At 38.9% G+C, this 16102-nt stretch overlaps 2 protein-coding genes across 4 annotated transcripts in view; both read right to left on the bottom strand.

Annotated features, from left to right (window-relative positions):
- The window catches only part of LOC311293282 (uncharacterized protein), a 35300-nt gene extending 20507 nt beyond the window's left edge, over positions 1-14793 (bottom strand). Inside the window, exons 1-2 of one of the 3 annotated variants that reach the window (XM_084413434.1) lie at positions 14328-14792; positions 10997-11146 (exon numbers count right to left, since the gene is read on the bottom strand). In XM_084413434.1, the coding sequence (XP_084269560.1) occupies positions 10997-11146; positions 14328-14639 (462 nt within the window). In that variant the 5' untranslated portion in view covers positions 14640-14792. Of the gene's footprint in view, positions 1-10996; positions 11147-14327 lie in introns of all 3 variants that reach the window. The other 2 variants (XM_084413436.1, XM_084413435.1) reach the window with 2 other exon arrangements.
- The window catches only part of LOC311293306 (uncharacterized protein), a 59465-nt gene that overhangs the window by 31260 nt on the left and 12103 nt on the right, over positions 1-16102 (bottom strand). The window lies entirely within an intron of this gene.

Here is a 16102-nt window from a genome sequence, read left to right on the forward strand (position 1 = left end):
GAGTGGTTGCCAGGGTGTTGCTATGCATTAAGGTATTTTGAGTGGTCAATAGTGCTGCTGAACAGTTGATAGGGTGTTCTGAGTGGTTGCCAGGGTGTTGCTATGCATTAAGGTATTTTGAGTGGTCAATAGTGCTGCTGAACAGTTGATAGGGTGTTCTGAGTGGTTGCCAGGGTGTTGCTATGCATGAAGGTATTTTGAGTGATCATTAGTGCTGCTGAACAATTATAGGGTGTTCTGAGTGGTTGCCAGGGTGTTGCTATGCATGAAGGTATTTTGAGTGATCATTAGTGCTGCTGAACAATTATAGGGTGTTCTGAGTGGTTGCCAGGGTGTTGTGCATTACGTTATTATAAGTGGTTGATAGTGCTGCTGCGCAGTTTCTAGGCTGTTTTGAGTGGTTGCCAGGGTGTTGCTATGCATTAAGGTATTTTGAGTAGTTGATAGTGCTGCTGCACAGTTGCTAGTGTTTTGAGTGGTTTCCAGGGTGTTGCTATGCATTTACTAAGGTATTCTGAGGTGTTAGTGTTTCCATGCAGTTGCTATGATTTTCTATTATTGGGTATTCTGCAGTTGCTAGGGTGAAATGAGTGCTCAGTCTCTGGTATTGTGGCCAACAGATATGGCTCTGGTTCCTCCTTCAATTCAAGTCTGAGGAATTGTTTTTGTGCATTTTATTGTCCACCAAATGAAAATAATGAATGGCTAAACATGACAAGACAGCTGCTACCAGAATAGCAACTCCATTCCCTCCCTGAAACCAAACTGTATTGCAATCAGAATTTTGGCAACCGCTGAACACCAGCAGATGGTGCATTCCATCTCGTACAAACTCATTTCTGATGTGTGAGGGTAAAACCCTCAAGTTTATATAGTGATGTATAATAGTGATCTTCTAGCCTGCTACCAGATTCCAGAGCAGAGAAATTAGTCAAATGCACCGAGCACAGCAGAGTCAAATCCAAAAGGCCAGTAATTAAACTATCAAATTCACAGATTTTGAACCCGCTTTGTATTGCTACGGTGTCGGTAGTATATGTAAATGAACAGTGTTTACTCTTTCTCTGTGTTACCTGGACATAGACATTTATGTTTATTCAACAAAAGGGAAGACAACAAGTTTCTCTAGTCAGGCATCTCCAATTTCAATATATATATATATTTTTTGCATTTTTACCACATAGACAGCCAAGTTTTATTGAAAACCCATTTTGTGCTGGCTTGCATCAACCCATGTTTGGGTCAAATATGGACAAACCCAACCATTGGTTTAAATTAACCTAAATTCTAATGGTAAAAAAAAATTTTTTTATTTTTTTTATTTACTTTCCCAAATGTCAATGAAAACACAAAATAGGGACAAAACCCAACCGTTGGTTTAAATTAACCTAGAATTTAGATTAATTAAAAGCAATGGTTGTTTTGTCCATATTTGAACCCAAACATGAGTTGAAACAACAGCATTTTTAATGAGAGTGTGATAAAGTATGTGAATTACTCCTTTTAAAACATTTTATTGTGTGTTTTTTTTTTTTAAATGGTGGGATCCTAAAGCAATTATCCACGAGAAGCTAATAAATTCGACAAATTAAGTTCGTTAGACTAACAGTAGACTGTTTATGGTTGACAAGCAACGTAGGAACTTGGCACACTGAAAGGAACATTCCAGGTTCAAGCTAAGCTGTAGCGTCAGCATTAAAGACATGCTGTTGATTGCCACAGAAATCAAGTTTCAACAAACAATGCTTAAAGTCTATGGATAAACCCTGCAATACGCAGTTTTCGCAAAATTATGCTCGTTTTGTTTTTTATAGAAATGGTTGTATTTAAGCGCATAACAAATTCTGACACTAGAGATAACTGAGACTTAATTTGATGTGAGGTTACACATTCTATTCCAACATATTTAGAGCCAGAAGAGTTCAGTTTACAATATGGTATCAACATCTCACACTGTTTTTCTTTTCCTCCAACACCTAAATAAAGTCACCTAATGTCCCGCAGCACTCTGTCCCGAGACGTAAACACATGAAAGGCGGCAAGGGAATTAGGGCAGCTTCAGACGGATTCTTCCTCGCGGTGATGACTGCCAACAGTCCATTAGTCCTGATGCTCTTAGAAAAGCGTGAACCACCTGAGAGGCTGTCAGACGGCCAAGGATGTCATCTTAGGCTTAACTGTCATCTCAGATCCTCTGGAAAGTTTAGATGTTGCCACAGACCTCCTGTATGGAGGTCAGGGTGAGAGATCACCAACACAAACATATCCTGAGGTTTTATAGAGGCTTTATGCCTTTATGCTTTTTTTTAAGTTGTCCCTGGAGTCACATATATCTATTAAATACAGAGGTAAACTCTCAAAATACATAAAACGCATAGTCCCGACTGACACAGCAACATAAATTGTGCCTAATTTAACAGTTATGGGCAAGATTGTCAGGATATTCTAAAAAAAAAAAACTTTAAATGTCAGTTATTCGTGTAAAGATGATCTTCACTTCCTTATTTCCATATTGCCAGCAAGCAAATAATCCTTAGGCAGTGTGCCAAAGCATCTTGAATAAGCTCTCATTGTATTACTCATTTATGGAAAGCATTTGCACTAAATGAATTCTCCACAAAACCTTCAGCCCTGCTTTGAATTCTTACAAAAAGGTCATTGTTTCACAAGGCCCATAGTCATCATGTACAGTCAGTGTCTGCCTACTAGCAAACTGTACTGCATTGCACCATTGTTTAGTTAAGGGACATCACCACTTGTGGCTGAAAGGGCAAGACAGGGGCTGCATCCGAAATCGCATACTTCCCCACTATGTAGTAGGCGAAAAACAGTATGTGACAAAAGTAGTATGTCTGAATTCAAAGTACTCAAAAAAAGAGACAAAAAGTACCCAGATGATCTACTTCTTCCGGCGAGATTCTAAGGTGTGTATACGACTGACTCTACTATCCCATGAGGCCACGGGAGAGGATTTGTGAATGGCAGTAAAGCACTGGTAAGTCACATGATAATGACAACATGGAGAATGTAGTAAGTCCAGATTTCATACTAAACAGGACATACTTTATAGTGGTCATGGAGTAATTACTTATTCAAAATGAGTACCTACTCAAGAGAGTGTGTGATTTCGGACGCAGCCTGGAACTGTAGATGTGTTCAGAAAAAACCTAGTGAGCTTCCTTATTAGCTTCTGCGTCTAGGCCAAAACACGTTGTGCTTGAACACACGTTCTAGTTGGCCGTTGGCTAGTTTGTTCTGTGCCTGCATGACAACTCGCCATACCAGCAGGTGGCAGTAGTTTGTGTTCGCCATTCAAAAAGAGAATCCGAAACTAGGACTGCCGATAAATAAACTGTAAACAAAGCAGCGCTTGCTTGGTTCGCTAAGCTGAACAGCCAATCAAGAGTGATCTCTCTCACCAATGGCTCCAGCACCAATTCAACATGCTCTATCGGAAAAGCCGCTGACATGCGGCTCATATGATATTGAGTCCACAAGTAATGGTACATTCCATTTACCAAGGAAGTCGGATGTCTGAGCTGGGAATGACAATCCACCCGAGTTGACCTGCCGTTCCAGTAAACGGGTCGAAAAACCAAGATGTACGCATCCAGACAAACTTTTTTTGTGCTTGCTCTTTGAAAATACAAACACACAAAAAATGGGTTATCAGTGCACAGATAATGCCGAAGTATCATGTCCACAAATAGAGGTTGGATATTGTGTGCACCACTGAGTTTGAGACACAGACAAACAGAAGTGCTGGTAAACAATATATTACTACTGTTTGACTGCAGCTGATGCGCTGAGCAGCCATATTGGATTCTGAAGACGGGGTTGTTGCGGGTCCTCAGAGTTTCCCAGTCGCATCTCTGACCTAAGGGGGCGTTTCAGTTAAAAGTTTCTACTGGGAAATCAGAATTTCCAACTTCAGAGTACAAATGGAACAAACCATAACATATGTGGGATGCTCTATGTAGGAAGCAACTCCACATGCCAGACAAACAGCAATTTTCATGTCTCTTAGCATGTTGCTAAGCTAACGGTGTGATGCTGTAATAAGAAAAATGCAATGCACATAGAAATGTTTGGTGAAATTGTCCATTTTAAATATTTATGATTACAATTTATCTATTAGTGATGGGTTTGTTCTTTATTCAGTGTTCAGCTCATATCAAACTGGCCAAGTCACATGATTTCAGCAAGCTTCGTAACCATACAGTTTTGAACCTTGGTTTAGTTTGAATTTACATTTACGCATATGGCAGAAGCTTTTAACCAAAGTGAAAAAAAAAAAAAAAAGAGGAACAAAAAGCAATACGTCAAAGTGCCACCAATATTTGTAAAATTCAATGCAAGGTTTATTAGACACCTAGATTAGGAATTCCAATGGTTCGCTGCTAGAGGGAGTTGATCTGGTACATATGGTTTTAACTGGGTCTGTTTTATAATGTAATTCAGTTTTAATTCATTTTAATAACCATGCATGTATAATACAATGGCAGTGACAAATTATTTCTATTTGGCCTAATCAGCCAAGTCCTGCCTAAGAACACATACAACAAGTAGGCAAAACAGAAACGATATACTTCATATTTATTGCCATTTAATGATTTGCAAATAACATTTAATAGATAACACGTTCATAAAAAGCATTAATGATTGGTTTGTCTGTCTTTATTTACATTGCATTTACACCGCTATGGCCAGTGAGTGGTGTTTTCAGCACTTTGAAACAGTGAATCATTTTGCGAAGCAGTTGGATCAATTGAGGAGTTTGTAAAAGCCTTGTTTCTTACAGCTAATTTTGCATAATGCTTCCTCTCAGTTGGAAGGCTAGATGGAAACTTAGTATCATGTTATATAAGAATATTAAATGTGAATAGAGCCAAATATAACAATCAACTATGAACTGTACATATCAAATGACACTGCACAATTATGGCAAAATAAAGCGTTTAAGTGGACGTGCTGATTATTTTCTTGTTCTGAATTCAAGACAAGATCCATATTTCAAAGACACTAAAAGTAATTATGAAATTACATAGAAAACATTAATTGCATTTAAATGTTCCTCTATGCTTTTCCCCCCTGATATTACCTTTCATGAAATGTGTAGTACAGCTGTATGTGACTATAAATGGTCTGCAAAGTTTTAAAAGATCAAAGTGCAGATAAAGTGACTCAATGTCTCCCAAAAGAAAGAAGCGATTCTGAACTGCCTGAAATGAGTCGTCAGTAATTCCAGTCTTTCGGTTCAAACCCATGTAGGTTTGTAACAAATTTGCATTCTGCCAGCCTATGGTCTTCATTGGGTGCTCACGAAGAACGTCTACTTCGACTCTCAAACACTATAGCCTAGTTGTTGCTGAGACTGGAAGAGTTTGGTTTGGTTTTGTCGACATGTTGAGAAGACCGGTTTTTTTGCGCTGCAATCGCAAATCCAATTTGCATGCACTTCCAAAGGATGAGGAGTCAGGCTCAAATTGATATGATAAAAACGACGCCATCTGCGCTATTCGTATCACTGTGTATTAAGCGCTGAGGAAGAGCTGAAATATAGATATGTTAATGAGATTTTCGTTTACGACACTCGCTGTAACGGAGCAATCAAAACAGACTGGACCATCTGACCAATCAGAGCAATCACAACAGACTGGACCATCTGACCAATCAGAGAAGATTAGACTAATCACAACAGATTGGGCCATCTGACCAATCACAACAGACTGGGTCATCTGACCAATCAGAGCAGAGTAGACCAATCACAACAGACTGGACCATCTGACCAATCAGAGCAGAGTAGACTAATCACAACAGATTGGGCCATCTGACCAATCACAACAGACTGGGTCATCTGACCAATCAGAGCAGAGTAGGCCAATCACAACAGACTGGACCATCTGACCAATCAGAGCAGAGTCGGCTCTCAGAAAGGAGGGTTTTAGAGAGACAATCATGTGCCAAACCATTTCAGACACTGTGAGAAAAGAGCTGATGCTGCAATATATATTAGGAGAAAACTGAAAAAAATGCTTTTTTTTTTTTCTTTGATGCATGCAAACCTATTGTATGAGACTCCAAAACAACATTAGGAACCTGTAAAATAGCAAAATAAATATCATGGCCAAAAAAAAGAAGAAGATAATTGAGGACATCAAACATTTACATCCAATACAACCGTGGACAGTCTTATGACACCACATCAATATCAGCAAACCTCACACCTATAGGAAATAAATCATGACAATGTTTGCATAGATCACTGAAAGAAGAAGTTAATGGTAACAAGCTGAAATTCCAAACCAGCAAAGTCAGAGAAAAGTCTGACCAATCAGCAGGCAGAATCACAGATTCCTCAGCAGACTGCTGTTAGGAGACTGACTGGCCTGGAGACAGAAACAAAGTGTTGAGGAATGTTCTTGAGCGCTCGCCCTGTTTCAGATGCTTGTGGTCTGCAAATTCAACACTGACGTCTTCAGTTTTAAATAAACCCTTCAGTTCAGCCAGTCATTCACACTTTAGACATGTTATGCGTCCAGAAATCCCTCAAAAATAACAGCAATAAGCTTCGAGTTGAAGGACAATTGTTCGCTGACTACATCCGCTGTTGAGTCCTTGTTGGCGGCACCTCAGAGCAGATTGGTACAGCTTTCCTCTTTGAGGTTTTCCCTCTGAATACACATTGCCATGTAAGGAAGGTAAAACACTCGGAAAAAAGGAAACTTGAGGAGCTGGGAGCTGGAATTGTGGGAGAAAGAGCCAGAACAAGAACTGGGCAGAAAGCAATTAATCAGCCCCTGAGGCACGTGGGATTTAGGTCACTTTGGATACAAAGTAATTGTCAATTTTGGAAAAATTATTACTTTGTATTTCCTTTAAATGGCCCAGATGCTTAAAAAAAGCTTAAAAACATCTGATTATGAGATGCGTTTATGCAAATATAGCATATATACAGTATATACAGTCATAAAGATTCACACGCTTATGATTAATCTACACAACTCTGTTCAATTCACATTAGGAACCAATTCCTTGCTCACTAAACCCAAAGTAGATCTACAAGGCTCTGTGCAAAGAATGGTGAAATCTGAGCCCTTCTTTCCAGATGCTAACTTCAGATGTCTTCAGGGAGAGAGGGAGGTCGTAAAGTGCCAAAGAAGGAACTATGCCACATCAGCATGTCTAAAGGTCATGGAGCCAAAGGTCATGAGGGGCCTCAGGGGTTACTGAGTTTGAAGTCAACGTGAAACGACATTCTCAACCTTCCAAGGCAAATGTCTTGAAAAATGTCCAAGAGAAACAATTCAACGAGAAACAAAGTAGCACAGACTTTTGACTATCAACAAAGTCTGGGACAATTTGCAGTTTATTCTGATTTAGACAGGAAGACACCGTCTGGCCGACATTAAACACAATTTAGCACGAGTTCATCTTAAATGGATGATATATACACGATATAAAATATGGCGCCCTTTGTGAAAAAGTAGTGCATTATTTATAGAAATGTAGAGGCAGGGCAAGTCCTGTTGGAGTCGATCCATCTTCCAGCGCTCTTCTAAAGTCACACATCTATCAGAGAACTGCCTCATGGGTAACAAACAGCACAAGAGTTGATTTATTCTCTAGAAACCAATCAACACGTGAGTCTCAATTTCGTCCCAGGAGATCCGCGTTCCTGCAGACTTCGGTTTCACCTCTAACCAAGCACACCTGAGCCAGCTAATCAAGGCCTCAGTCCCGATGTGCATAATATGAAGGATGTTAAAGGTTAGTTCATCCCATGACAAAGGTGCTCGTCCCTATCAAAGAACATACTTCACATCAAGTATGCAAACCGGGACTCAGTCAAGCTCTTAGGGTTCATTCAGAAAATTATGGCCTGGTGTGTTTGATCAGAGATGAAAATAAAACTCGGCAGGAGGAACCAGGTTATGTAAATATGCTTTACAGCCTCAATAAAGGAGTAATACATTATCCAAGCTTCTGCATGGAAGACATCCACTGATAAACGCACCAAATGCAATGAGGGCTGTTGAAGTATCCACACTATTTGTTGTGTTTTCTGTTCAATCATTCACTGTGACTGCATCACCATTACCTGAATTTATTTCCCCAATACTAGTTTACTAGAGCCACATTCACACAGAAACAGAATATGATTGTCAGTTCTGTATTTATATGGTTACGTTCACACGCAGTTCAGTCATTGCTAACACTTTATTTCAATGGTCAACTCTAAGTAACTTTGCAACTTCATGCCAACAAGCTGTCATTAGAGTATTAGTAGACTGTCTGCTTAATATCTGCTAACACTTTATTTTGATACAGACATTACTTTGATGAACAGACATTCGCGAACAGTGTTAGAGAATTTGATGTTTCCCCATTCAAAAAGAAAGGAGCTGTACTTGCATGACCGAGAGGCGTTTCAAAGATGGCCGCCGAGTGAAATGACTTGTCTTAAAGGGACTTTGTTAATATCTGCGAACACTTTATTTTGATGCTCCGCAACAGACATTCTACTGACTTTAAGTAACTTTACAACTACATGTCAACTTAATTCTACCAACCTGAACTCTAAAATTGTACTACAGTCTACTGATACTCTAATAATAAGAGTTAGTTGACATGTAGTTTCTTACAGTAAGCAGAATGTCTAATGTGGACCATCAAATAACCCAGTTTTTTTACGCGATTCTATAACTGGAACCTGTAAACAACTGGAATAATCAAGGAGCAAGACTTTTCAGTTTCATGGTCATTACTTTGGTCACTTTTGCTATTGCTTCTGGTAAGAGAATATATGCTTGACTCCCATTAGTACCCGAAACACTACTGTCAGCTGCTGTGTGAACGGGACATTGAGACTCACACCAAATGCGGTTGTCAATCCCAAAAACTAATCCTATTTGGCATCTCCATTTCAGATAAACCCAAATGAACAGTAATTGTTTGCTTGTAAACAAACACGTCGTTTTTGGCGGCTGGTTCTTGGTTCTCTCCAGAATGATCTGCAAAGCAGTCCAGATTGAATGTAGTTACTAGTTCGTCTAAAGTCTGGCTACGGCACACTAGACAAAATCTGGCTTGGCTCTCCCTTTAATGGTATCACTCTCATGGTTTTTTAGCCAGACTGTAGAGGAGGCAGAAAAAGCAGTGTTGCATAACGCGGTGTAATGGATCCCAGAGGGTCTCCTGCTGTACTGAATGGACAGGATTGGATCAGTGGGTGTGACAACACTTCTAATGTTTCTCATGTGTGGAACTTCACAGCACTACTGGCATGCTAAGACTGCCTTTATTAAGCAACATTATACGAATATTTACATATATGAAGCACTTCTGTTTTATTTGTTATGAATCTTGTCTTTCGCAGCCACAATGTTCCAAATAAAAAGAGCAAAAAAAGTACCTTGAGCAGAACAAGAGAGAAAAAAAAGTATGTTCTTGGTTTCAACAAATGCTGTTTTTGTAGTGAAGAGTCATTTGAGTCTGAGCAACGGTATTTGGTTATAGCACAATGACGTATGTCAAAAGATCAATGGTGATCATGACCCCTTTAATACACGTGTTACTGGTCTTCGAAGTACATTATTTCAAAAGAAGGTTGTAATCATTCACCAAAATGAAATCATATCTGATTAAAGGGAAAGTTCACCCTAAAATGAGAATTAGGTCATCATTTACTCACCCTGGTGTTGTTGTAATGCCGTATGCCCTTTTTTTTTTTATGGAACACGAAAGGAGAGTAAAAAAATAAATGTCCCGCTCACGCTCGTCCATTTAATGGCAGTGAAGAGCAACCAGCATCAAGCTTTTAAAAAAATAAAAAGATGCAAAAGTATCACAGATTGATCCCATGTACACTACCTCTCAAAAGTTTTGGATCAGTACGATTTTTAATGTTTTTAAAAGAAGTCTCTTCTGCTCACCAAGGCTGCATTTATTTGATAAAAAAAAAAAAAAGAAATAAAAAAAAGTAGTAATATTGTTAAAAATTATGACAATTTAAAATAACTCTTTTCTTTTTTAATATATTTTAAAAATGTAATTTATTCCTGTGATCAAAGCTGAATTTTTAGCATCATTACTCCAGTCTTCAGTGTCACATGATCCTTCAGAAATCATTCTAATATGTGGATTTGATGCTCAAAAAACATTCATTATTATTATCAATGTTGAAAACAGTTCTTTGATTTATTCTTCAAATTCAATTCTTTGATGAATAGAAAGTTCAAAAGAACAGCATTTATTTGAAATAGAATATTTAGTGACATTATAAATGTCTTTACTGTAACTTTTGATCGATTTAATTCTTCCTTGATGAATAAAAGTATTTATTTATTTTATTTATTTTCCCCAAAAAATTTAATTTAAATTCTTCCTGACCCCAAACTTTGGAACGGTAGTGTTTAATGTTACAAAAGCTTTTGAACTTACTATTCATCAAAGAATCCTGAAATTAAAAATGTAAATGTAAATAACTGTTTTCAACAGTGATGATAATTTTTCCTGAGCATCAAATCATCATATTAGAATGATTTCTGAAGACTAATGATGCTGAAAATTCAGATTTGATCACAGGAATAAATTACACTTTACTGTATATTCACATAGAAAACAACTTAAATTGTAATAATATTTCACATTATTATTATTATTATCAAATAAATGCAGCCTTGGTGAGCAGAAGAGACTTCTTTTAAAACATTAAAAATCTAACTGATCCAAAACTTTTGACTGGTAGTGTATATTCCAAGTTTTCTGGGAGTATGGAAAAGAAATGTTATGTATTATTTAACGAAAATCCTGACCTTGGCCATTGGTTTTCTGAGCACAGCGCACGTTCATGAGACTCTATCAGCGCTGCAGTTCAATAAATTATGACTTGATTATTTATTTTCAGGGTGAACTGTTCCTTTAACTGATAAATAATGGATAGTAGAGCATCTACACTCATCTTGAAACAAGTCCATCATATCACACATCTTACCTGGACAGGTGTTTCTTGCACAGGGATAACCTCAGGTTCAACCACGGGCTGTTCCTCTACAACACCAACTTCCTCAATTACAGGGGCGACAGCAGCGGGCTCCTCCTTTTTCGGCTCAACAGCTACCTTCTCCTCAGCCTTAATCTCTGCCTGTTTGAGCAAAGAGACTGAAGCTCAGAAAACAGCAAACACACTGTTACCAGTGTGGCAACACATGAGTACCTAACTAACTTAAAGAGATAGTTCACCCAAAAAATGAAAATTAGCATCTATCCATGATAAAAGTGCATCTCTCCATCATAAAAGTGCATCTATCCATGATAAAAGTGCATCTATCCATCATAAAAGTGCATCTATCCATGATAAAAGTGCATCTATCCATCATAAAAGTGCATCTATCCATCATAAAAGTACATCTATCCATCATAAAAGTGCATCTCTCCATGATAAAAGTGCATCTATCCATGATAAAAGTGCATCTATCCATGATAAAAGTGCATCTATCCATGATAAAAGTGCATCTATCCATCATAAAAGTGCATCTATCCATGATAAAAGTGCATCTATCCATCATAAAAGTGCATCTATCCTTCATGGATAGATGCACTTTTATGGATTTCAAAACAGAAACAGCCATTCACTGCCATTATAAAGCTTGGAAGAGCCAGGACATTTTTTAAATATAACTCCGATTGTGTTTGACTGAAAGAAGAATGTCATATACGACTAGGATGACTTGATGGTGAGTAAATCAGGGGGTAATTTTCAAATAATATAAAAAAATGTCAAACGGGTTGGAAATGACATGACTAGGGAAGAAGAAGAAGAAGAAAAAACCGGTACAAAATGTTATGAGTTTTGTCCGACTGGAGCTCTGAAGGTGATTTCAGCAGCTCCGTTCTCGTGAACGTCAGTTCCTCAATAGTATGTGTCACACACACCTGTGCTCAAGACTCCTTGAGCTCTCAACAGCAGTATGTTACACAATATACACTTTTAAATATAGTGGATATACATTTGAAGCCGTATATAGAAGCCACGTCCAAAGCTCTGGTTACAGCTGTGGTGGCACATTCTAAGTCGAGACCAAGCGCGTGCTCAGATGAAACCCTCCTGAACTCTACAATGTCCACTAGTGTGATGTTTAAAAGAGGCGGATCTCAAGAAACATTCTGTACTGTCGGCTAGAGCCGTAACCACCATAGACACTGAGGGGGACCTCAGTCCCAATAAATAAAAATGCCCAAACAAAGAGATGTGCATCAGGTGTGCTTTGCTTTTTTATGTTTTTAATTAATTTATGAAGCCACTGCAAAATGTTATCGTTACATATTATAATGCCATCATATTCGCACCATAGAACGCACCTTAACAGCAATATCAAAATGACTGAGATGGCCAATCAAATCTAAGAAGGCGGGGCTTAACGTTCACAGAAGACGTGTGCAAATTTTGGATGGGTGGATGGAGGGATGGGTAAATGGAGGGATGGATGGATGGGTGAATAGATGGATGGGTGGGTGAATAGATGGATGGGTGGGTGAATAGATGGATGGGTAGGTGAATAGATGGATGGGTGGGTGGGTTAATGGATGGGTGAATGAATGGGTGGGTGGGTGGATGGGTGAATGAATGGGTCGGTGGGTGGATGGGTGAATAGATGAATGGATGGGTGGTCGAATAGATGGATGGGTGGGTGAATAGATGGATGGGTAGGTGCATAGATGGATGGGTGGGTGGGTGGATGGATGGGTGAATGAATGGGTGGGTGAATGAATGGGTGGGTGGGTGGATGGGTGGATGAATGGGTGGGTGGGTGGATGGGTGAATAGATGAATGGATGGGTGGTCGAATAGATGGATGGGTGGGTGAATAGATGGATGGATGGGTGAATAGATGGATGGATGGATGGATGGGTGGATGAGTAAATAGATGGATGGGTGGATGAGTGAACAGATGGATGGATGGATGAGTGAATAGATGGATGTATGGATGAGTGAATAGATGGATGTATGGATGGGTGAATAGATGGATGGGTAAATGGGTGGGTGAATGAATGGCTGAATGGGTGAATGAATGGGTGGGTGGATGGGTGAATGAATGGGTGGGTGGGTGGATGAGTGAATAGATGGATGGGTGGATGAGTGACTAGATGGATGGGTGGATGAGTGAATAGATGGATGTATGGATGGGTGAATAGATTGGTGGGTGGATGGGTGAATAGATGGATGGGTGGATGAGTGAATAGATGGATGTATGGATGAGTGAATAGATGGATGTATGGATGGGTGAATAGATGGGTGGGTGGATGGGTGAATAGATGGATGGATGGGTGGATGAGTGGATGGACCGATGGACGAGTGTAAATGGGTGGATGGGTGAATGGATGGATGGGTAAATGGGTGAATAGAGGGATGGATGGGCGAATGGCTGGATGGATGGATGGGTGAATGAGTGGATGGATGGATGGATGGATGGGTGAATGGGTGGAGGAATGGATGGATGGATGGAGGGATGGGTGAATGGATGGATGGGTAAATGGATGGATGGGTAAATGGATGGATGGATGGCAGTTGCTGCAGATTTGTTGGCTGCACTTCTATGATGCAAATCTCCCATTCCACCACATCCCAAAAGTGCTGTATATTACGTTATATTCCCAAAAAGTTTAACGTAAACATTGATCAAGTACAAATAACATAATAAGGACTTTCGGAATATGTTATTCTCAGAACGCCCTCTCAACGTTATGAGAACTTTCAAGTAAAAAGACGTTCCAATGTTGTTCTAAGAACGTTTCTCTAAACATCACGAGCAAAATGTTCCAAGAGAGTTTTGCTAGCGTTCCCATTAAGTTACAAAAACGTTATTTCTGAATGTTCACTGACAAGTTTTTTCGTGGTTATGCAAACGTTAAGGGAACATTCCAATTGGTAATTTTGCAAACAGTATGGGAATGTTACTCTCTGTACGTAAAACAAACGTAACATTTAAAAAAACATTTAAAAACCGTTAGGCGCACATCTAACTAAACGTTTCAGGTAGCCTATAGGCTAAAGACATGACCAATGTTTTTGTGCTAACTTTTGAGAACATTATTAAAGACCAGATCTGAACGAATGTTTCTTATTAACGGAGAAAACTTTGAGAGAACCTTGCCACAATGTTAAAGTTCATTTCAAATATTTATAAAGTTGTAAGAACGTTTAACGTTCTGTTAGCTGATAAGACGGCGTGTCATTTACTCGAGGCCAAAGACTCCAGACTACATAAACTTACATAAACTAAATAAATAAAATACAGCGCAAAAGAATGCCAGCGCGCATCTCACCTGTACAGGTGTTTGTTGCACCGCGATGACTTCAGCTTCTACAACAGGAGCGACTGGAACGAGCTCTTCCCTTTTCTTTTCAATAACCTCCTCCTGTACGGGGGAAGGAGCAGGACCAGGAGCAGGAGCCGGGGAAGGTCGCTCCTCTCTGGGCTGCTGATACGCAGTAACCCGCTCTGATCTCTCCTCGTGTTGTTTCTGTTTCTGATCTTTTTTTTGCGCTGGTTTCTTCGCCAGGAACGTCGATGCAACTATAATGGCAATAATCGTAAAGAAAAGTGCGGACAAAATAACAGGTACGTCTATATTCATGATTGCCTGCGGTTGATGTTGTTGTTGTTATTACGGTGAAACTGTAAGTTTGAGCGGTTTATTGTGGCATGTAAAGCGGACGGATTAGTGAGCGCCTCAGCTCGTCCCGTTCCAGCTCGTCTGAGCGAGAGATCTCATGAAGCCCATGTGCGAGAGACGCTTTCCAGAAGGACTGTGTCTTAAAGCCTAGTAAGCTGCCTACATAGACAGCAGCCTGGGGCGTGATAGCCTATATGAAGACGCTCAAAACAAATGAAATTAAATGCATTATGTAGCAGCTTTTTAGAAAATCCATAACATTTCAACAATTTTTTTTTTTTTTTTTTATTATATAGCCTAATAGTGCTAATAAAATTAATTGAACATAAACCTGATATTATATAGGCTACAAGCGCGACTAAAGGTCTGGCTGATGCCCATAAAGGCTAGTTAGGAAGCTTATTGGGATTTGAGACACAACCAATGACTCTCAACACAGCGTCACTCCCTACAGGACAGCCCACCTTTTTAAAGGAGCAATTTAAATGTTTTTGACGAAACACTGGGCTCTTCTTCCTATGTTTTCCCCCTATATTTTGAAAGGGAACATGTATGATTATTATAGCGATGGAACAAAACTGTACACACGTCACAAATGAACGTATAACGTTACTAGTAAATCTTTTAGGAATAGAGTTATATTCGTCTGAGGACTGCCATGTAAATAGCCCTTATAATGGGGTTTGATGCAGATTTTAGTGGATATTTCCAAAGGCGTGTTAGAGTGCAATAGTTTTTTCCCCCTGCAGTTTAATCATCACTCTATTCAACAGCATGAATTACATAAAAAAGAAATAAAAAAAAACCTTAAAAGGAACAATTTTATATTTTCTTAACAAAAGGATGTTATTCCAGATAAATGCTTTTTTTTTCAACAAAAGTTTAGATTCACAAGGTTTAAAATCATGTTTAATAATTAAATTTCGCATGAAATGGAAGTTGCGATAGTAATTTCTTCTCTATAATGACTGTATATCCGAGTGAAACACTTCTGGAACAAGAACAAATGTAGGGCGGGGCTTGATTTTGTCCATGGGGATTTGATTGGGTGGTTGTGGTTTGCTATTGGCTGATCTCGTGTGAGTGACAGGTTGCCCCGCCCTCGCACCAGTAAACCCATCATCAGAGAAGAGAGGAGGTTATTGTGACTAAAGATTACGAGGACACGATTTTAAACGAATAATGACGTGCACTGATAAATCATTTATAATACTCCATTAAAAACAAACAATAATTGACCATTTTGATTTCATAATGACTTTAAATATATCCTTGTGAAAGTTGCATCATGTAATTTTGTAAGTCGAGTGAAATTGAATTAAATACACTCTTTCATGTGTGGTGTCCAGAAAGTAACCTAAAACAAATATATTAATAATTTCAAGACATATTTATTGAAAAATATTTTAGCTCTGTATTTTAAA

Source organism: Rutilus rutilus (assembly GCF_951802725.1).
Source record: "Rutilus rutilus genome assembly, chromosome: 1".
Taxonomy (NCBI): domain Eukaryota; kingdom Metazoa; phylum Chordata; class Actinopteri; order Cypriniformes; family Leuciscidae; genus Rutilus; species Rutilus rutilus.